Consider the following 23,928-nt stretch of genomic DNA (forward strand, 5'->3'; position numbering starts at 1 on the left):
CTAAGCACTCAGAAGCTTTACACTTCACTTTTCCGCAGTTAACATATTTGATTCATGACGATGGTGAATAATTTTGTTAGTCTTTCATAGTATTTCCTTTCTATTTAATTAATTCGTTTATCATGCGGTACGTTAACTGCGCCGCATAAGGCATTGTTTGGTGTTATTTCCGTTGTTGATGAACATCTTGCTAACTGAATATTGAACCGCGGCTGGGGTCACAAAGAAATAAAGGAACTCAAGAAATCCTTGTTATTTTCGAGGTCGCCAAGCCTTTTGTCTGCCATTTTGCGAACCAGGAAGGAAACTCTACAGCCCACAACGGTGAAATGTCCCAGACTTTCGCTCTCTGCATATAAGTGGAGCGACCGTTACGCAAGTTACAAAGATATCAGTAGTAGGGCAGACGCGTAATCTTACGTAATCGGTGTGAAAGTTTTTATAGATAAAGAAAAGCAGATAACCCAAAAAGAAAGAATGTATGTGCTGCTAGAACCTGTCCACCGTTTGAGCACGTATCTTATCAATACACACCATGCCTTTTGTTATTTCCCGCCTTTGAGACAAGGAGTTGCGATATAGAGCACCAGCTGAACAATACAGTCGGCGACACGATCACCGTGCTGTATTCACTTGAAGTCAATGAGAGCCAGGGCTGTTGTTTCCATCCTGGATCGTATGTCCAGATGAACGGGCAGTGCCTTCTAACTGGTTTGTCTTTTTAAGGGCTGAAATTGCCCCTTTATAGAGCTCTCGTAATAGCTTGCTTCAACTCAAGCCCACGATGTGGAGTAAGTCGTTAATTTTTGTGACTTTTCTTCTTCTGTGCCCATCGGCTTTGGTCATCGGCTCAGGCAAGTGCTGTACACGCTCCTTTGTATGTTCTGTAAGCTTAGCTTGCGTCAAGGTAAAAAGAAAAATGTCGCAGCAATGTGAGAGTCAACAAATGCATCACATTATTTTTTAGCTTTTAAAGACAATGCACTTTTCCGTCTGAAGTTTCTCCAGCATTGGGCATAGAGATTTTCTTGACAGACCGACGCTGAATGTAAAGGTAATAATTTTGTCTGTCCTTTGAAGGTTCTGGAGAGGAACCACATTGAGACTTGAAAGCTTTTATAACTAGAACATGAAAGAGTCTTTCACGTTCACGTGGTGTTTCAGTCGTCCAGAGAGGTATAATATAATCTGTAAAAACAAGTTAAGTCAAAATAATTTGAGGCCTTTAGCTTAGCCGCACAGCTGATTGCAACCGCCTTATTCTTGGCTACGTCCAGCTATCATGCACGCTGGCTGTTGGTGCTTTTCCTGGGTTTGTAAAGCAGCAGGCTGAACAGCTATCACGCTTCTACACCTAGGTGCATAGTATCGAGTTATCAATGTGTCTGTCTCGGCACGTAAGTGGGTGGTTCACGACTGAGTTTATTTCATGGTGGGTTGCAAAATTTGTTTTCGTTTCTTCGCGAATAATGAAAATATTTTTCTTACACATAGTGAAAATTTACGTACGCATAACGGTGACCTGCCTTAGTGAACCATACTGTACATCGACAGGCAAAAATATGAGCACGTCTTTAAAGTAAAATAATACAACAGAAATGGCCAGAACTATTGAGAGTCAGGTTCTATTCGTCCGCAGATTCATTCATGTATACTAGAATCAATACAAAAACAAATTTAAAGACTCGAATGCAAAAGATTTCAGTCCCACTGGTTTTCCCAAGGCCCATCATTACTTGAAATCAGTACCACCAACATGATAAGACCGCCACCTTAACACCCCCCCCCCCCCCACCCCCAAGAAAAGAAAAAAATCAATTCCTGGCGAGTTTACACAAGTGACAGCTCACCACAAGACGTTCGTGCCGTAAGTTTAGCCCTCTGTGTTATAAATTATTATGCACGTTCAATTAATATTCATTCACATAATATTAACTCAAGGTGGTGGACACGTTATCGAAACAAGACAAGAAAATTTGGGAAAATCGTTCCGGCTATTCCTAGTGAGTAGTCATAACTAGAGCTAATAATTTTTGACTTGGCATTGCCAGTCATGTCACGCCTAACAAAAAAGACGAATTGCTGATGCTACCAACATGTGACAATTAAATTATGGCCGTAAACATAATGAGGAAAGGGAAACTGCTGCGTCACTGTTTCTGACGCAATGCGACGTGTCGAAAATCGCGCCAAACACGGTAGGGCCTTTGCTAAAGCCGTCATGTGTAGCAGTACCCTGCACTTTGATGGCAGCAGGAGTGACATTAGGGTAGCAGAGCAGCCGACATTGAATGGCTACTCTGTTTGCGTGTTTTATTCCTCGCAACTACTGTTTTATTCCTCGCAACTACCCTTACAGAAGCAATTTGTCTAAAGGGATAAAGTACGAGCCCTCAACCTTCGCCATGAAAGGCTTGCGTCCTTCATGTGAACAATACAAAGTCATGTTATTCTCTGTAGTCTCCTGATATGTCTTTCATTTGCGTGTTTTATTGAAAGTACACGCTTATTCTTATGCTCAATATAAGAGTGCGATCACTATATGACTGTACTAAGCCTCACGTGCTAGTCTCTTATAATTGTGCAGTCCCCGATGGCTTTGATATCTGAGTGTCAAATTTTCTACTGACAAGGAAATTAGTTCTCGTCGAGTGCTTTTTGTCTTTCACGATATGTGACACACTTATCTGGCTAGAGACAAAGGCGGCGAGCTGTCAGTGCATGTCATCAGGAAACAGTTCTTATCAGATAGGCTCTTTTGGTGGGCTTACCGAAAGGGTAAAGTGTCACTTGCGTGCGCAGAGCCTCGTTTGGCAGTCTGAATGGCAATTTCAAGCTTCTTTGGAAGCAGACCGGTTGCCTAAAAGACTAACTTACAAAGATCCTACAGTTCATAGCTCGCATTTGGCAGTTAACTAAAACGCACCTTCTGTAAGAACTTTAAAGCTTCTTGAACCCTTGTGGTTTTGGTCAGCTGTTGAGTTACCCCCAACAACATCCTCTGTCACTTTTTGAAGAACGTTCGGACAGAAGCTACTTCAAGTATTACAGAAGTGAAGAATCATCGACACCGCATGCTTCGCTTCTTTCTGCCTTCCCCACATGGTTCCTTCGTAGTTGCAGAAACATCTTGTTATGCTTTCTACTCCAGAAAAAAGAAACAAACGAACAGTGTAATTGTTGCAGCGTGAAGTCTTGAACAACTGACCTTCAGGCATACATCGAGGGAACACGGCAACACTTTACAAATTTACCTATACACCTTCATATTTATTACCTTTATCTGCCTCAATTAGTTGCGCCTTAATTCTCTTAACTATTTTCATCAGTCACAGGTATCCCTTGTATCAGAAGACAACAGCAACAGCTACAAAACTCGCCGCAATGATAGATGCCATTTCATACATGTGTGAAAATCCGCGTGCTAAATACGGTCTTCAAGTGTCTCACCAAAGCGATCCTTACAAATATTTTATTTCACGCTCAGGAGTATACATATAACTTCGCAGTTTTCTTTGTGGGCGTTTATACGTCAGAGCTAAACAATCACATCTAATTAAAGCAACGGAAGAAACATTCGAAAGAAAAGAAGTGTCACTACGGAACACAATGGCAAGGCAACTGAATTTAATTTTGGAAATCCAGCCTTCAAACACACACACACACACACAAACACACACACACACACACACACACACACACACACACACACACACACACAAGAAGCGTAAGTACTCAGCTGTTCTGATTATAAATGCGAAAGCATTGTACGTTCCATCAGACGAAAAATCCGCCACGACGAAGCGATGGTACGAAAAGTCATCATCATCACTGACGTCAACAGCGTCTTGCATGAGACAGTAGTAATAAAGAAGACAGTTAATTGTATGACAACGTTATTAGTAGCAGTTATTGGTAATTAATGTGAATCGAAGTGAATTAAGGTGAATTAGAGTCAAATACAGTGAGTAAAACTAAGAACAATTTACAGTAAGGTGACTTAAGCTGGACTGAAGTGAATGAAGGTGAGTTAAATTAGATTAAAGTGGAAGAAGGTGGATCAAGGTCGGTACAAATAAGGAAAGGTAGATTAAGGCAGATTAATGTTTCTACAAATTTGATCAAGGTGGATTAAAGTGTAGTTGTGAAGGAATCGTGGAAGTGTATGGCATCACGTATCATGGACGTAACCAATTAGAGAAGTCATAACGCTTTTGCATTCAGATCACTTTAGGATACAAAAGTGGCTGTCAATTTTACACTTATCTACGGTTTCCTGTTTCCATTCATTTACTGCTTCATAAACATTTCATTAAGCATTTGGTAGGTACTCATCTTTTTCACACAGCACTTTTGCTGCTTCACTACAGAGCAATGCACGTTCGAGGAGGGATCGTGCAGCAACTGGGTATCCACAGGCTGCGACAACGGTGCTTGTTTTGTGGTGAGAAAAGTGGCTGTGATGAAGAACGGGCCCACAGCAGATCGAACCATGAGTTCAGGTGAGAAACGTGTGCATAGTAAAGCTTATCATGCGTATACGTTTCCGTTTCCATAAACCTTATGTAGCTCACTTGCTTCTTTTTTTTTCTAGTCGAGCATAACAATTGTTATGGGCCTCAAAACATGCTACTCCCATGAAATACAAATTACATTGCGCAATGTTTTCGTCCCTCCTCCCCCAAAACCAAAAACAGATGTCAAACTGACTGATGAATTTAAATAGACCATACGCGAAGAAATTTATGGGATGATATCGCGTTTCGTGTTGCGAAAGCTCATCCCTAGACATGTTTTATAGGGGGTAGCATAGCCTGCTCTGATGAAATGGGGCCTGCTACAGCAAGAGTTTTCAGCGCGTTTGCTACTGTATTATCAAGAGGGCTTGTTGTAATTAAGTATTATCTTGATGTCGTCACCTAAGAGGAAAAGCAGCCCTTCCAACACAGTGTCAGTCCAACATTGAAACACAGAAAATTTTCGCGGCGGTTTTGCCGTACAGACTGCTCGAAGTAGCCTAAGTACTTATTGTCGTAATCATGTGGTTATGAGAAAACGCTATAATTTAGCCGGTTGCTGCAGCAGTGCTATAGTTTAAACTGAAGTGGTTCGGTAGCTTTGCCATCTGCCGCCCCGCTTAATATAATCGCCATTGGAGGATCGCGAGCGTCATCACCGCAGCAACTGTCGGGACAGTTGGTGTCGTTTTAAATAGCGAAATAGCGCACTACATTTAAAGTAAATAGTTTTCCGTAGTGATTTCACTTATTTGTTTTTGTATTCCACAAACCATAACTGCCGCGTAATGCCAATGTTATGGAATCGGCTCCCACCGGCAACAAGCTAACTTTTCGTCCACTTTCATCTTCATTTTCCCCAGCTAGTTACCCCTATGGCTTCATTGCCTACTGGATTGATAAGGTCGTTATTAACAAATATTATGCGCCTCGTTTTTTTACCTTTTCGTTTACCTTCTTTTTCTATATACCGTGGCTTCCTGCTAAGATTTCAGGAAATGAAAAAAAAAATCCCGTGTGGCAGATATAACAAGTTTAATCCTTCAGCTGTATTCTTCAAAGGTGTGGACATTATTTTCACGCAAAATTGGAATGCATAGTTCGGTAATAAAAAAAATGGACTACTTAAGCGTTTAACTTATTACCATGCGGCACTTTCTGCACTTTACAAATGGTAGCCAAGGAGATCTAAAGGTTCACTCAATTGGAAGCAATTTTGAGGATAAGACCAATTTCGAGATAATAACTTCTGTACATTGATAAGAAATAAATGGCCGGGTCAGTTGCTTTCGTGCTTGATTGCCGAGAAGGGTGGTATTGTTTAAAAAATGTAAGTGGAATGACTGCATCTTTACTGCAAAATTCATGGCGCATATCCTGAAAATTAAATCCTCCAGGAAATTCTTTTAAATTGAATATTTTTTGTCGGCTCACCGGCTACAATTCGTTTACCGCAGTACATACCGTAAGGTAAGTGATTGAGAACCTCATTAGGGAGTTTTTGATGATTAATTGATTATGCATTTCGATTTATTGTGCAAGCAATGCCCACTTCGTGTATACTACTAGCTGAATGACTAGAATTGTGCTACCTGTCACAGGCGATCTTTAAGAATTACTTCACAAGAACCTCACTCACAGGCACACACACACACACACACACACACACACACACACACACACACACACACACACACACACGCACACACACACACACACACACACCCGAAGCCGTCGCCTCCCCGGACTTTCGCCGTCGCGCTCAATCATCGCCACAGAGCAAACTACCCTCACCAGCAGTGCCTTGGCGACGCCAGTCCCTATCCAGCACTACCGAGAGCCACGCACGTTCTCGGCGATGGCAGAGGAAGATGTGGATGAGTGGCTAACCCATTAAGAAAGGGTAAGCCAATACAATAATTGTAATGCTTTCACTCAGCTTAGAAACGTTGTTTTCTTCTTGGCCGGCACGGCGTTGGTATGGTAGGAAAACCATGCGGACATGATAACTACGTGGATACCCTTCATTGAAGAGATCAAGAAGTGTTTCGGTGACTCGGACGCAAAGAAGAAACGTGCGGAATCCTTCATCAGCCCGGAGAGCTCACGTGCCCGGCGAGACTTGCACTCCCTATATCGAAGAAATTTTGAAGCTGTACCGAACCATCAACCCTCAAATGCCAGAGGAAGATAAAGTGGGGCACGTCGTAAAAGGAATGGCGGAAGACGTGTGCAACTTCCTCATTGGTCAGGAGAACTTGAACACTGTATCAGAACTGATACGGCACTGCCGTACGATCGAGGAGCTCAAGACTCGCCGAATTGCACCAAAGTATGGACGGCTGGCCAATGTAACGACTGTAGCAAGTGTTGATATGAGTCCTCCGCAACCAGACCTTTCGTCCGCCATCCACCAGATAGTCCGCGAGGAGCTCCAGCGGCATGACGAGCAGGCACGTTATGCGGCGCCACGTTGCAGCTCCTCCGTTTTCCGAGACACTCTTTGGGAACCCCCTTCGGCTGCTTGGGACGACCCGGTGAACGTCGCGGCTCTTAACGGCTCCAGAGGCGAACCGCATTACGGTACGACCGAACCACCACGCAATGATTCAACCCCTCAACATTTTGATCCACGCCCACGCAACTTTCGTCCACGAAGACTTGCCGCTACCTACGACTTTCAAGGGGAAGGGCCTCGTTACCCTCAACCAATGTCTTCGACAGAATACTTCAATCCGCATTCTGACGTTCGGCCTTTGCCAGTGTGTTACTGCTGGGGCATGCCTGGCCATATAGCTAGGTACTGGAGCCGACGCCGAGCATCCAACTACGGACCGTCAGCGCCAACTATGCGGTCTAGCGGTCACACACTGCGCACTCAATGGCCAGGAGACTCCAATTCAGAAGCCACTTCCGCGAGGACCAATGCACCGCCCAGGAGACCTGCTCTGGAGAAGAAAGAACCCGGAGCCGCTACCTAAGTGGTAGCGGTTCCGGTGTTTCGCCTCTGCTCCCCTGCCTCCGACCGTACTCTGATGCCACCACCAGCCTCCAGAGCCTCCCGATCACCATCCCCTCGGCCGCGATTCACGTCACCATCGCCTTGGCGCCGTTTCGTGTCGCCCCCGCCGGGAAACTAGCCAGTGCGACCGATGGAGGTGAGGTCGCTGGAAAATCTGCGCTACCGACTCAACTGCCTCCAACTATTTTCATGCTGAAGAATAAGGTTCATGTACTGATTGATAGAGTCTCCACAATGGCTTTAGTCGACACGGGAGCAACTGTCTCGGTCATGAGTGTGGGGTTTAAAGGCCTTCTGGGACGCAAGGTTATGCTTCGATGGGACCAGTGCACAAGTTTCCGTGGGGTCAGTGGTGAATCATTATACCCGGTTGGTGTGTGTAACATGGATGTGTCTTTGGGTGGGAAAGTTTTCAATGTAGAGTTTACTGTTCTTCCTCGCTCCTCGCATGACGTGATTCTGGGGATTAACTTTTTGCAATTGTGCGGTGCTAATGTTGACTGCCGGACGGGAGAACTCAGTGTCGACACCAGTGCTTTGCCTCTGCTCTTTGAAGGCGCAACTTGCTCGGAGATTGTGTTGTGCGTGTCTGATGACACAGTTGTGCCCGCCTTATCCGCGATGCGTGTTGCCATCGCCTGTTCATCTCCGACTCCCATCCCATTCGATGCTGCAGTGGAACCTGTACATCGGAATTACCTCAAGAAAAACGTGTTAGTTCCCCACTGCGTGGTCTCAGTGACCAACGGATGCGCGGCGCTGTGGGCGCTAAACTGTTCCACTGAAGCGCAGTGCTGCCTCAAGGCCTAAAGATTGCGACGTTTCAGGAAGACTCGCCCGTGTCGGTGGCAGTACTTAGAGAGCTACCCGCTGGAGGGGCAACCAATGTCTCGAGCCCCGAGAGCTGGAAGATACACTCCATGATTGATAAATCACTCAGTGGTCACGAGGGGCGACTGTTGATGGCCCTGCTTACGAAACACACATCGGTATTCGACTTTGCGCAGCACGACGGCCCGCCATCGATTCCTGCGTCCAGAACTCGTCACCGCATCGACACAGGAGCCGCCTAGCCAATCCGATAAAGCCCCTATCATGTGTCCCCGTCAGAACGCAAGATAATCAGCGATCAAGTCCCAGAAAGGCTATACGAAGGCGTCATTCGAGAATCATCTATTCCTTGGGCAGCCCCCGTGATATTGGTGAAGAAGAAAGACGGTACGTGGCAGTTCTGCGTTGATTATCGTCACATAAACGCCGTTACTAAGAAAGATGTGTATCCTCAATCACGAATTGACGACGCCGTCGACTGTCTCTTCGCGGCATCTTAGTTTCCCTCTATTGATTTACGGCCAGGTTACTGGCAAATTCCTATACACAAGGACCACAAAGAAAAGACAGCATTTGTAACGCCGGACGGATTGTTTGAGTTTAACGTGATGCCTTTCGGTTTGTGTAACGCACCCACAACGTTCGAAAGGTTCATGGACACGATATTACGCAGCTTAAAATGGGAAGTTTGTATGTGCTACTTAGACGATGTTGTGATCTTCGGGCGAACGTTTAGTGAGCACAACAAACGTTGAGACTTGGTCTTGAACTGTTTGGAGAAAGCGGGTCTTGTACTCAATTAAAAAAAATGCCGTTTTGGGGAAACACAAACTCTTGCGCTAGGACAACTGGTCGCTAAGGAAGGCATCCGACCAGATCCACAAAAGACTTTTAACGTATTTAAGCATTTAAAGTACCCAACTCTGTCAAGCAGTTACGAAATTTCTTGGGCTTGTGGTCTTACTTTCGTCGATTTATTCCCCGGCTTGCTGACATGGCTCATCCCTTTACACGCCTGCTCCAAAAAAGCGTTCCTTTTGAGTGGATTGCAGAATGCGACTCAGCGTTTCGCCAGCTCAAGTTCCTGTTGACGTCCGAACCAATTCTTCGCCACTTTGTCCTTTATCACCAACTGAGATTCACATCGATACCAGGGGCGCATTCATCGGTGCTGTGCTAGTTCAGCGTGTTGGCAACAGTGAGCACGTGATCTCATACGCTATCCGGTCCTTGAGCCACTCCGAGCGCAACTACGCAGTCACCGAACAAGAGTGTCTGGCGATCATCTTCGCAGTGCAATGGCATCGTTCGTACCTCTACGGGCGCCCCTTCACTGTGATAACAGATCATCATTCACTATGCTGGCTTGTGAATTTGTGGGATCGCTCAGGACATCCAGCGCGCTGGGCCCTCCGTCTACAGGAATACGATTTCATTATTCGCTACAAAAGTGGCCGGCGACATGCTGACGCTGATTGTCTCTCTCGGATGCCACTTCAAACAACTGAATCTAATGCAGACAACAGTGATGAATACATCACTTTTGTGTCCCCGGAATTTCCGGATAAGGGTACCGTCACATCCGAGCAGCACAAGGACGAGAGCTTACAACCGCTCTTCGCGGCAGCACAGGAATTCACCTGCAGGCAGTCGCATTCGCCTACGTAATGGTGGCGCGCTGTATAAGAGCTATTTGACCACCGGTGCACGCTACCTTTTAGTTGTCCCCAAGAACCTTCGCAACCAAGTATTATACGCCAGGCACGATGGCCCAACTTCCGGTTATCTTGGTTCCATGCCTACGCTCTACCGGGCTCAAGAACGTTTTTACTGGCCTAAGATGCGGAAGGATATAGAATGGTACGTCGCCAGCTGCTCTCAATGCCAGCAGTACAAGCGTCCGCCACAAGCGCCACACGGCCTGCTTCAACCAGTTTCCCCTTCTAGCGTCCCCTTCTAGCAAGTTGGTATAGATCTTCTGGGCCCTTTCCCGCGATCCTCCCAGGGCAATGGTTGGGTTGTCATTTGCGTAGACCCCCTTACCCGCTATTGTGAGACCGCCACGTTGCCCTCGGCCACAGCTACAGACGTTTCTATCTTCTTGCCCGCTCACGTTATACTACGACATGGACCTCCTCGCATAGTAACCAGCGATCGTGGGCGACAGTTTACCGCGGACGTAGTTGAAGAAACCCTTCGTTTGTGCTCATGTAGCTTCCGCCATTCTACGCCTTACCATCCACAAACTAATGGTCTGGTCGAGCGCACAAACAGAACGCTCGCCAATATGCTGTCCATTTACGTCGATTCAGAACACATAAATTTGGACAGTATTTTGCCTTCCATTACCTATGCCTTCAATACCGCGAGACACGAGACTACTGGTTACTCACCATTTTTCCTTCTTTATGCTGGTCAGCCGCGCTACACCCTCCACACCATATTTCCCTACTTCGCTCATGACAATCGATTGATGAGATCCTCTGTGGAGCAGAAGAAGCGCGACGCCTCGCTAGGCTACGCACCCTGGCATCGCAGGACCGATCGAAGCTACGCTATGACGGGCGTCACCACCATGTTTACTTAGATCCTGGTGACCTTGTGTGGCTCTGGACGCCGTTGCGGAAGGGTGGCTTGTGCCAGCAGTTTCTCGCCCACTGCGTCGGCCTCTTCGTTAATCTGGAGTGCCTCAACGAAGTGAACTATCGCATTGTGCGTCTCACGAGAAGTGGACGACGCTTGGCCAAGGCTGAAGTGACACACGTCGCGCGTCTGAGGCGTTACAACCCACGCGATGACTGACTCGCCCGGCGGGCTTCGTCTGGCAGCGGGGAAATGTCACGAGCTCTGTTAAAAGCCACGGCTGCCGCGCAGACAACGGTATTCATCTGGTTCTGCATTAAACACCTCGTGTGTAACAATATATATCTATATATCTATATATATATATATATATATATATATATATATATATATATATATATATATATATATATATATATATATATATATATGCTGATAAGATCAGAGTTACTTCAATGCAAAGATTGCGACGTACTTTCGTATCGCACAGTATCTTTCCGTCGTGTCGGCTGTTGGACTAGCCTTTGTCACTTTGACAAGAGCTGATCCGCCAGCTGAAATGAAGCTGGGCAGGCCGTGTAATGCATAGGGCAGATAACTGCTGGACCATTAGAATTACAATATCGATGCGAAAGGAAGGGAAGCGTAGTGGAGGAGGACACTAGGTGAAGTGATGAAATTAGGAAATTTGCAGGCGCAAGTTGGAATCAGCTAGCGGATGACACTGATAATGGGAGATCGCAGGGCTCAGAGGCCTGCGTCCTACAGTGAAGATAAAAATATGCTGCAGCTGCTGTTGCAGATGATGATGTATTGAAAATGAAAATAGTCACCCAGGCGAATGTAGCATAAAGCTAAAGAGTCAGGTGGTGGTTTTTCTAATGCTATCAAATATACGATTTTAAGCCATGTTGGTAAAGTTGTTATTTAGTTATTTTTCAAAAAGAGTGAAACAGGTGCGTTTGGCTGTCGTACTTAGAAAAAAAAAGGAATACTTGAACCCACAACGCTAAACATTGACGCGATAGCTGCATGACATATAATGCATAGTTAGTCTTCGACTGTGTCATGAGGTAATTGCTGGAGTGACTATTCAATGGAGCACGCGAGCGATCTCCTTTCGATAACTTAAAGAAGCGCGCCTCGTTCTCGGTTTGCGGAGGTGTAACCTGCTGGCGGTGACGTCAAAAGACTAGGCTTCTACTCCTCGTCTTATCTATCCGGACTTCCTCACTGGTCGCTTCTAAGAATCCTCTAAGCTGTTAGTATGGACTTATTCAGCTTTTGGTCAAGGTGCGGACGCTACCTCTAGATAGCAAATAGATGTGTGGGCGTCAGCCAATCATGGCCGCTCCTGGCGCAGTCGCGCTAACCAGGATTAGTATTCTATACTCGTATAGCATCGGTTGTCTGATGTTTCCCCCTTTAAAGCGTAAGAGATGCCCGATTTCTTTAACTGTTGCTAATGGTACACTTTGGGCTTTTTGGATATTTGCATTGTAAAGGCGTTCAATTAGGATGTATTGACAAATTTGCTTGTGAAATGCTTGCATACATGCTTACACTCGCTGCAATAACTATCATGTACGATAAAAAGCAAGCCGCTAACAGCTACAATTGTGGACTGCCAACATGTTGTACGTAAGTTCGACTCCTCGCGGAACTATGAGACTTTTTTTTTAATTTTTCGCAAAGGATTTAGGAATCACAGAGACGCAACCGGGGCACACAGGTGCGCATCGAGGAGGCCATGGAGAGGAGTGAGCCAAAGATGACGATTGCATTAAAATAAAACGAACTCCTCCCTCCCGAATATTTCTTTCAGAGCACGAATTTCTTTGCAAATATTTGTATGCGGATGCTACATAATAAACTCATAATCAAGTTTGGCCGTGAGAAAAGTTGCACATGCTATTTGTTTTAATTTCAGTAACAGGTCACCTTTCTTCCTTTCCTGCCAATTGTGCGCAAAACAATGATATTTCCTTAATGAAGGAATTGTTTCAATTTCGCTCGCACCCTCCAGCCCGGCGTTCATAATTCTGTAAACGCATATCACATTCTTTACGCAGCGCCTTTGACCAGTAATCTTTGTTTCCTGATTTTTCTTTTCGCTTTCGCAGAGGATGGTTCGTGTGCCTATTCAACAAAAGGGGTGGCATCCCGTGGCACCCCGTACGCCTCGCTCTCACACAATGCCACAGGGCCCTTGTGCTTCACCGCGTGGTACCACCAGTCTGGTACTGAGCACGAAAGCGCCCACTTCTCCGTGATGCATCCGGACGACGACTCACCGCAAGCCTTCTACGTAACGCAGCGGGAAATGGCCGGAAGCTGGCAGCGCGTGAGGTACTCCGAGAGGCGCGAAGGGGCCGTCATGGTACGTCCATTGGGCAAACTTCACTTTACGGGGCTCCGTAGCGTCCGTGGTGAGCAGTAACGTTCGCTCACCCTTCGAAATGTTTGTCGTTTTTTATATGAATCACCGCGCGTACGAGCGCATTCTTCAACGTTAAAACAACGATTGGCAGACTTGATAGAGCTTTTGAAGAGAGCACATGCAAAGTGGCATTCGAGAACACGGCACAAATATATATATCACTTTTTCTTGATCCTAGCATAAGAAGCCAATAAAGAAAGACCCCAAGGGCAACATAGAGCAAGTTACTGATTCTTATTACTTGAATGAAGGAAATGATAAATATAATGGAAATGTAAATGAATGAAAAACAGAACTTGCCCACAGGTGAGGAACGATCTCACGTCTTCGCATTACGCGTGCTGTGCTCTTACCAATTGAACTAGCCCTGCGGCGTTTTCTCGTCCACTTTCTTGGGTATTTATGTTTTACTACTAGAACGAAACCTACGAGTGTAAGGTGGTGCCACCACTCACAAGCCTAGGCCGCGGATGTGGAGCATCATTTATGTAGAAGGCGTCACGAGTACGTAATCTATTTGGGTCAAGGCAACTGGTCAACACAACCACGTTGTGGCGCTGGCTAACACTGCCAGGGTTAGTTCTAGTTGTGAAATACAAATTCCCCCAAAAAAGTCGATGGGAAAACGGCTTCGCGGTAGGTCAATTAGCAAGAACATTCCATGCGTAATCCGAGGACGCCGAATTCTTCCCCACCTGCACTAAGTTGTTTTTTTCATCCATATTCCTTTCTAATAATTTATCATTTATTTAATTACAGTAATAATGACATGTAATTTCCCCTATGTTGTCCTTGGTGTCATTGTTTGTCGGCTATTGATATGAATAATAAAAATCGGGCCCCTCGGTTCCCTTTCTGCTCCTTCATTAAATAACAGCGGTTTCAACTCCGGCAACGTTGACGCCTTCAGGTAGCATAGGTGAATTTATTGACTAGTTGCCGTCACCCAAACAGATCAGGTACTTCCAACGCCAGCTGCAAAAAGCATGTGTAACATCCGCCGCCTAAGTTTGTAATTGGTGGCACTGCCTAACACTCGCGGGTTTAGTTCTGGCCCTAAAAGATATATAGCCCAGTAAGTAGATAGGAGAGAGGCGCCATGGTAGCTCAATTGGTTGCAGTTTTGCACACGTAATGCGAAGACATGGGATCGTTCCCCACCTGCGGCAAGTTGGTTTTTGTTCATTGTCAATTCCATTAATTTATCATTTCTTTATTTTAATTATTAAGAACAAGCAATTTCCTTACGTTGTCATATTGGTGTCTTTGTTGGCTTCTTATGATATGACATGATATATAAAGGGAAGGGTTCTTCAGATTTCGTACGTAATAAACTGAAAGAAGTGTAGCGCACATGAAAACGCAAAAGCTAACAGATGATTTCGTCGTTTCGGCCAGAATCCGGATTTACTCAAGAACGCCCTACAGGGCCATATGTATCTCTCTCTCTCTCTCTCTCTCTCTCTATATATATATATATATATATATATATATATATATATATATAATATGTGTGTGTGTGTGTGTGTGTAAATGTTATGCTAATGGTGGACATCATATGAAGTGACGCTGTTGTAAAGCTTGTAAGCGGAATGATATAGACTTAACGCGAACCGCGCAATTGCCCTGAGTGTCACCTGGTGCAACGTGCGGTCTCATGCAATATTTTTGCACGTGCACTGCTCCAGTCAAACTTTAAGGTGATGCAATATATATCCAGTAGGTCATTCGCAACTTATACCTGATTGAAAATAGCGGTTGATGCGGATGCACACTGCGATATGTCGACTTAGCGATGTCATGAGGACGGAGGATGCTTTTCGGCATAAGAACGGGGAGGAGGTGCTCATCAAGAAATAAAATGACGAGACAGAGGGTGGTAAGGTTGACTACTACTGGCATGTTGCAATCATTTCTTCAATCTAACTGAATCATGTGTGTGCGCGCACATTAGCACGTCACAGTAGTACAAGACAGCAGCAAAGTCCGGGAGGTTGCGCTAAGAAATCTTCGCGAGAATTTCATTTGGGAAGCAATGATGTTAAACAACAAAGGTGTGTTCGTGCTGCTCCTTTTCAAGGAGAACTTGAGCTATTTGTGGCGTAAAGGGAGAAGAAAGCGATTATTCAATATCGCAACTAAACTTCGAGACTCCTGTAGGAGCCCCACCCCGTTTTTACACTGGCGTGCTACAGATGGGCTGCAGTGACGTCAACCTAGTTAATATGTGTTGGTGGACCAGTGCGACAAGTGTATTGTGCGGCAAGTTAGTCGATTTTTGCCGCAGTTCTGGCGCAGACAAGCAACATTCCAACCCTGCCTCTATGAAATGGGAGCAGGTTACCCACGGCGATGAATATACTGCACACATTGCGTCGATCATTATTCAGCATTTCGGCGCTGTCATTTGTGCTCTGAATTTAGGGGCTATCCAGGCTGCTAATTATTTGTCGAGACCACTCATCACCAATTGTGCTGGCAACGAAGTTTACCTTATGCGCAATTTTGATTTCTGAGATTTGGGGTCAACGAATAGAAATAATCACAGTCGAAGAACTGGTTAACATCAAGCAGAAGTAGTCCACGTGAGGGAGCAAGGTCGTAGTGAAAAGGATATTATCTTGTTCTTGTTTCAGTGATCCTTCATGACAGCTGTAACATTGAAAAGAAACACATGCTTTGAAATACTGAAATAAATAAAAATATTGGCCTTTGATCCACGAAAATCACAGTGTGATCATGAGGCACACCGTAAGAGGGGTCTATTGATCAATTTTTACCCCCTGAGATTCTTTAACGGGCGTTTTTTTTTGCGTTTCTCTCATCGGTACGTGGCTCACACGGCCCGCATTGCACTCGAGATTTAGGGGTCAGCAGCGCAATGTCACAGCCGCCAGGCACAGCGGAGAGTGGGCATGCATTTAACCACTAAAATAATCTAGCGGACACAAATATGCGCTCTAATTGCGCACTGAAAATACCACCTGATACCCCCTCCTCAGAACTTCGCGATATCCTATTAGCCAAAAATCGCTTCATCATTGAAACACGCGCGCCCTATAATCCCTCCTCCGTGTGTCTGCTTCCCTCGCCGTAATCTTTTTTTATGGTGTAGGAAGTCTTCCTTAAGCAAATATGTATTGTGATGGCCTTTACACCACCTGTCCCTCGGATGTCGGCTTCCAAACTTTACTGTGAACTGTCTAAAGTGTGTGTGCTGCTCCAGCGTGTACTAAGGATATTCACCGCCTCTTTCGGCTCCGCGTACTCGAAAGAGGGTACTAAGGCTGCGCAGCTACGAAGCAATCAGACAGGCGGTTACGTGCGTTGGCTCGTGGACAATAAGCTTGCTATGCCAATGCTGCAATGTTTCCATAAGGAGGGACTTCACATTCTTATTTAAATACGTAGTTATGCCGTAGGGAAAGATGCAAAAAAGTGAATCTCACTTCCTTATTTATTATTATTAATTGTGTTTCTTACTTCATTCTCTAAACAGCTGCCCATTTATAGCCGGACAGAGCAGGAGCATCTTAACGTAGGTTGCATGAGGAAGTTGTGACCGGCAGGTTGGATGAACTGGCTAGAACTGGATCGAAAGTGTTTAAGTAATGAAACCTCGTGCTACCACGTGCATCTCAGAAGCTTCGCGCGGCGCAGCGATGTTTGCCTAATGCGAAATAAGGAATAAAAGTCCGACTTTTCTCTCAAAGTGGGGTAGTGCTCAACTATTTCGCTAGAACACAACAAATTGCTTTAGCATTTCTCACGTTCTCGCACTTAGAAAAGCCGTTAATAAGTTTTTTAACAATTGCGTGCAGATACAAATCGCCCACAGAGTGAAGGACAGTCCCGAGAAGGCCACGTTTGCGGTTGACGACTTGACGGTGGAAAGCGGGCCGTGTCCTCCAGGTAAGAATGCCACAGATTTGGAGCTGTTCAAGCGTCCCTGATCAGAAATAATTTTCCCGCCTATTATTGACAATTTCCTACTGCTCCTATGTTCTATCTTTCGATAGAAAGGGCTAGAATTACTTTGACATTAAATTTAGTCGTGTTCCATATTCAATACAGAGAACTGCCAGGAAGAACCTGAATGGCTCGACGGTAGAAGTTTTCATGTAAACTGCACCTCAGTGTCTAAAAACTTGCTGTTCATTTGGTGATTTACATGTTCATTTGTCTTTTACGGTGATATTACCTAGTTACTAACTTTTGTAAGGCCTTAAGGACTTATATGATGGAAACGCACATAGGCTGTGCAGAAAATATCGACAAGCATAATTTTTTTTTTCAGTTCTACACAAATAACGCAAATACAGGAGTATACGTCTTGCATCAACTACACCCAAGCATTTATTATATTTATTTCGCGTGTAAAAACCTGGAGCACTCGCCTCGTAGAATTGAATAAAAATTTCCTTTGTCCTTTGTAGTTTCCTTTGTATGACATCTCAATGTGAGACATTTCTTGGACTAACATGTCTGGTATGGAAGTTGCACGAAATGAATGAAGGAATTTATGCTTCGTCGCCGTAACGGCCCATTTGTTTCTTTCCTTCAAATATTATTTCTAATTCTTTCTTGCTAATTTACTGAAGAACCCAGGAGTGGTTCCTGTGATTTCGACTGGGGCGACGCGTGCGGCTACGACTTCGGAAGCGGGAACAATACCTGGAAACTGGAGGACACCAGCCGAGAGAGCTTCAAGTCAATAGACTACTCGACCAACACAATTCTCGGTGAGCTCCTATAAATCCTCTTATCTACGATTGAAGAAAGTCCTGCTTGCATAATTCTATTAGTTCTGCGATCTGGTTTGTTCACAAAATTTATACGGCCGTAATGATCCTCGTTGCAATATTCCCTACCATTTACTCTCTCAATCATTTTTTTCCACAACTAACTTATTTCGCTATCGTTTTGCTGGCTTGTGGTCCCCAAGAAGGTTTTTTATTCTCGGAGATAGACGAAAAACCGCAGCAGACTATTGCGACCTTGTGGAACCGCCGTCCAATTTCCAGCGAAGCTGTTTTCTTTTTGGAGCAGTTGCAACATGAATTTAGCTTGCATGTAATTTGATGGTATGCTTTCAAACATTCCCGGTATATGACTGGTCCGTTTGGAACCTTGCCCGCAGATAACACTTTCAAGCATTTGTTTAGAAAATTTTACAAAAACTGCAGTTCCTTCCCACACATTTCACCTCGCCAGGACATTGGCTGTAAGGACTCCACGCCCAGCCTTTTTCTTTTTAAATAAACGATATAATAATTGTCCGCATACTGCTGCCAGGCCAGCGGGGATCAACTCAGTGCTGTTATTAACCGCACAATGTTCTGGAGCGCTTCATTACGTAATTTATCCCACAGGCCACAAGTGACCCGCTCACTTTAAACTTTGCCTACGCCTGCACAATGCCCGCTACCTGGCCCTTACTTCCAGCCTCCTTGATGGCGTACTGGCTTTCTCGTTTCTCCGCTATGCCCAAAGGTGCGTTGTAAAATATCGGCCACGGGGACAGCTATTCGATGGGGGCGCAGTGCAAAAACTCCCTTGTAACGTACATTGGGTGCACATAAAAAAAGTACCAGGAGTCAAAATTTATCCAGAGTGCGCCACTACAGCATGCCTCATAGTCATACCGTGGTTCTGGCATGTAAGATCCCATAATCTAGTTCAACTTCGGCCCCTCATTTCATCAAACATGAACAAGGTACCTCGTTTAGTTCACTTAGAACACCAGGTGAACCTCATGTAACGCATGGAAATACAAAGAAATCAAACGAAGGTTCTATAATTATTAGCCAGAAAAGCTACACTTTCGCAACACATCACACTCCAGATGTCCACCCTTTTTACTAAATGCAAATTCTCTCTTACGTGGTGTCCTCTCGGGAAATTTGCAAAAGTAGTTGACAAAAGCTGTCTGACACTTTAAAACACTTCGTTAAATGTTTTTTTTTTTCGCAATGCTGTACTTCACCCACACGCATTTAAATTCGCACACAGATTTTCCATAGCGCTCAGCTCAGTTTTGCTAAGTCACATATTGGCGGCAAAGGCACTTACGGCGGAGGAGCGTGAGAAATTTTGGACTGCTCGTAAAACTAAATTATATACCATCTCGAATGCTGGAATGCGCAATTTGTTGCCCATGCCCAATCTAGCTATTGAGATTTGCTCGCACATTACCCGTAATTTGCCCTTAATTTTCGCCAAATACTAAATTAAGGGGTTGTACGTGCCAAAACCACTTTCTGATTGTGAGGCACGCCTTAAGGGAGGACTCGGGAAATTTCGACCACCCGTGGTTCTTTAACGTGAGCCTAAATCTAAGTACACGGGTGTTTTCGCATTTCGCCCCCATCGAAATGCCGCCGCCGTGGCCGGGATTCGATCGCGCGACCTCGTGCTCAGCAGCCCTACACCATAGCCATTGAGCAACCACGGCGGGTTCCTTTCAGCAAGCATGGCGTCTTGGATCCGCCGTGTTGTCCGCGCGATTTGCGCCCCTACAAAAAAGGTTGGAAGCTGAGAATGACTGGAGGAACTCGATCAGCATTTCTCACACTTAGTACTGATCTGCCTTAAAGCGCCTGCATTATTTAGACAACTGCACATCGCTACTGCATTAATTACCACCAAAGCTCATCGCTACTGTGTCAGTCAGACGTACTGAATAATGCAGTAGCGACGTCTTTACTGCGTTGGTTAACACCAAAGGGTATGTGTTCGACGCCTGCGAAAGGTCGTGGGTCCCACCCTTAATTAAGTATAGCGTAATTAACTGTACCTAATTACCTAAAGGCCGAGGGTTCGATTACTTTGGTGACGCCAGCACAAGCGCCAGATATTCCGCCTGATGAGCCATTTAATGCTTTCGCATTATTAGAATGCGAAGGAGTTCACCCCGTGAGACCCGTAGGTAACGTAAACCTTCCAGAAGCCTGTGAACTTAATGTGTGCAGAAGCATGAACCGGTCAGCAGTCGAGGTATACAGGAGGACGCATTCAGTACTGGGGGAAAACATGCAGGGAAGAGATTGATACGACCGGAACCGTTACAGGCATAGGTATTGGTACACTGTAGGTACAGAAGTTTTGAGGAACAGAAAAACGATTAAGGAGATGTATACAAAAATATTAGAATGAAAAGCTCGTATAGCATGCTTACCTGATTAACTCAAGCAACCTATATGACTATTTGTCAAAACCCTGTTTCAAAGGAGTTGCAAATAAAACATGATCATCATCATTATAAATTAGATTATTAATTGATTGGATTGGGCAGGATATTGCAGCACTAGAACTCTCGCAGAACTTAGCTGCGCTGCTTCTGCTTCTGTACACCGAATATTTACGTACGGATGCGGCTCCACCAAGGAAAAGGCGCTACAGGAGAAATGACAGTGAGGGCTGCGAGCCTACCAACAAATGCGGCTTACACTTATGGGCGCTTGGCTAACTTGAATATCGTTTCGCTAAGCAACTCCTGCCTTTGTAATATGAGCAGGGCTTCCACGTTTTTATATAAGCAATCATTTATGGCACTACACGTCTCTAAGGAAAAAAATACGCACTGGTTCAACGAGAGACGGTGTATAGTGAAGTGGCAATACTTTTATTTTAACCAGCTTGAGTTTTTAACGCGCATATAAATCTAAGAGACTATTACTTGAATGGTTAGGCTGCGTATCATACCCATGTGCTGCCCGAGGAAATGCAGTATAGAGAAAAAAAGTTGCACTTTCGCCCGAAAGGCGAAGCATCGATTTCGAAAGCAAATTAGTACACAGCTATACGAAGTAAGGATATTAGGCGCACAGCATAAATTTGTGAACATTCGCTTGCTAGCTAAGTTAACAAGCACAGTGTCAGGCGTGCAAGGGCCAACATGAACACGTGTCACTCAGTGGCCGCGGAAAGTCGCTGTGAAAACGCTGCATTAGGGAAGCATGGCCGCCGCAGCGAGGTCGTTGACCTTCGTGCTGCTTCTCGCTTCAGCGTGAACTAAGCAGCAAGAACAGAGCGTACACAAAGCTATCATCCGTATCATTCATTGTCGCACTTAGACTCTGTCGACATTGCAGATCGCTTTCAAGATAGGGTCTTGACGGCCGCGCCATACACTGCAGCAGCCGGAGTAGAACGCTTCCCCCCTCCCTCGCCTCCCCTCGGTGCCTTGCGCGCGACGGAAGACGGTGCGCTTCCTCCCCATTTACTTCCCTTCTGGGCGCGAGATTGAGCCTCCATCGTCCGCTCACCCTCACACACTATCACTCGCACATATAGCATACGACACGTGGCGACGATGTCATCGCCCTTGTACTTTATACGGAACATGCGGCGACGGCGATGGCACAAATGCGGCTGGTGTTTCTATATATAATTGCTATCGTTATAGAACTATGCTTGGCAATCTTTTTTCGTTACCTACGTCAGCGTTGACGGCATGCCGTCGTTGCTGAAATAGTGCCGCCGGTATTGTGCTGGGAACTGCGTTCGTAAGGAATGCGTAATTTTAATGTGCCTAGCATGCACCAAAATGTATTGAACGAACGAACAATTGAACGAACAAGATCGGCCCGAACCCCCGCTAAACCTTTCTTTATTTCGTGAAAAGAGCAGTAGCTGAGCTAGAAGTTTCGCGTGTAACGAAGGCCCACCATAGCCAATTCAGACAGTGCGAAGTGAGCGCTAACAGAACGGTTGCGTTGCTATCTCTTTTCGCTCAGTAGGGCATTTTTTAAGCCAGTATATATGTCGGGAAGACACTTGCTGGGATCAATTCTTTACGTATGAGCTTCTGCTTGAGAAAATTGCGCGATATTTTCCTACAGGTGGTGTGGTTTACCTCGGTACACTGGGAAACTTCACGACAGCGTCTTTGATATCACCGTCGCTGAAAGGCCGCAAGGAAATGCAATGTCTGCAGTTTCACTACTACGTTCCGTGGAGCCTGAGCAACCCAGAGAAATCGTATTCTCTAGCTGCTGCTGCAAGAGGCAAGAAATGTTGTTTTTCGCTCTCTTACTAAAAGAGCCATGCATTCATCATTTCAAGTTTGTTTGTTAAGAGCAGCGCATCGATATGCAACTGCAAATATCCTATTCCCTACACTTGAGGAAATGTTTTGTCTTAATCAATTCGGAAAGTTCAAATCGTCATATATAAATCATCGTGGAAACGTCAGCTACAAATACTTCTTCGAATACGACTGCAGTTGATAACGCGTGATGTAGAATCTCCGTCGCATTCCCGTATGAAGCTTATATAATATTTATAATTGCCTAATTTCAAAACTGTACTTCAGAACACATGCGTGTGCTGGGCTCCGGAATGTGCCAATTTGAACTACTTCTGTCCAACTGAAATATTATTGTATTTTCATGCGCATTATATTATAGCTACTTGAATTCATTAGTGATTCATGCATTATCATCAGTAATTGGCATCTGGGCTGGTTGCTGATACATTTCACAGATTGGCATTTACCGCCGTATTTCCCTCCTAGGAAGCTCTGAAACCCCTGAAGTACTCTGGTCCCGCACTTCCAAGCGTTTGATAAGAGGAGAGTGGACCAGAGTGGACGTGGCTTTCAAGCAGGAAAGTGACTTTAAGGTGAGGTGGCACGACAAGGAGTAGGTTTAGACACATTTATGAGCCAAATTTTGTTATGTAAATAAGTAAATATGCATTATTAACGTAACGCTGATCGATATATAACTCTGGCATGCTATGTACAAGCGCCTACGAATCCTGCGCAAAATATGTGAGCATCAAACGGTGGCTTAGATGAGTGACGCGACTTTCGCTCAGCATGGCGCTTTTAACGAGCAGCCCTTCATCGATCTAGGCGTGGAATAAAGTATAACTTTGTGAAATGCCGTGCAAGTTTTTTTTTTTTTCTGGCGTTATACTGCATCTAGCAGCAAACAAACCAGATATAATTTGCGTCAGCAGCGTGGCGTAACACATTACCTGCCAGAGAATCAGTTTGTTGTAGCTCCAGTTAGAGTACAACGTGCGGACAGGCGACGACAATGCGCAATGCCTCATACACCCATCACCTGCTAAGTAGGTGAGCAGTGTAACATATAGCTTCGCGCTGGGCTTTCGTGAACACGTGCAAAGCGAGACGAGGCGCCTGTCTACCATACTTTTATGTCTTGTGTTACACTGTTTTCTTATTATTGCTCATTCACCGCTTGAACCACTCAATCCTCACAGCGTATGTGTTTCATATCAGTGTACAAAGCACTAATCTGTAGTACGTTTTGCGGAATGCTACTTCACTGGCTCACCAAGCCGGTCGCAGGTGAAGCCAGCGGAAAAGTGGCTTCGTGCGGTGGCTTGTCCCGGGAGCGAGGGTGTACGCTGCATTCACTAGTGTGTTTGTTCTGGTAATATTGCGGCCGTAAAAATATTTATTTCAGGCTACCTTAGCAACATGGATTCCCAAGCAACACGTGCAGCAAGTTTCGTGCTTCTTTTTGCACTAACAGGGCTCTACAACGAAGTGGCATGCCGTG

General features: G+C 45.2%; 1 protein-coding gene across 1 annotated transcript in view; it reads left to right on the plus strand.

Moving 5' to 3' along the window:
* The first annotated feature begins 618 nt into the window (after positions 1-618).
* The window catches only part of LOC135909440 (MAM and LDL-receptor class A domain-containing protein 1-like), a 194,926-nt gene continuing 171,616 nt past the window's right edge, over positions 619-23,928 (plus strand). The window contains exons 1-7 of the mRNA XM_065441395.2: positions 619-854; positions 4,371-4,502; positions 13,077-13,333; positions 17,215-17,305; positions 17,995-18,135; positions 22,237-22,401; positions 22,911-23,017. Of these exons, the coding sequence (XP_065297467.2) occupies positions 785-854; positions 4,371-4,502; positions 13,077-13,333; positions 17,215-17,305; positions 17,995-18,135; positions 22,237-22,401; positions 22,911-23,017 (963 nt within the window). The 5' untranslated portion in view covers positions 619-784. The remainder of the gene's footprint in view (positions 855-4,370; positions 4,503-13,076; positions 13,334-17,214; positions 17,306-17,994; positions 18,136-22,236; positions 22,402-22,910; positions 23,018-23,928) is intronic.

Source organism: Dermacentor albipictus, chromosome 3, assembly GCF_038994185.2.
Source record: "Dermacentor albipictus isolate Rhodes 1998 colony chromosome 3, USDA_Dalb.pri_finalv2, whole genome shotgun sequence".
Classification (NCBI taxonomy): Eukaryota; Metazoa; Arthropoda; class Arachnida; order Ixodida; family Ixodidae; genus Dermacentor; species Dermacentor albipictus.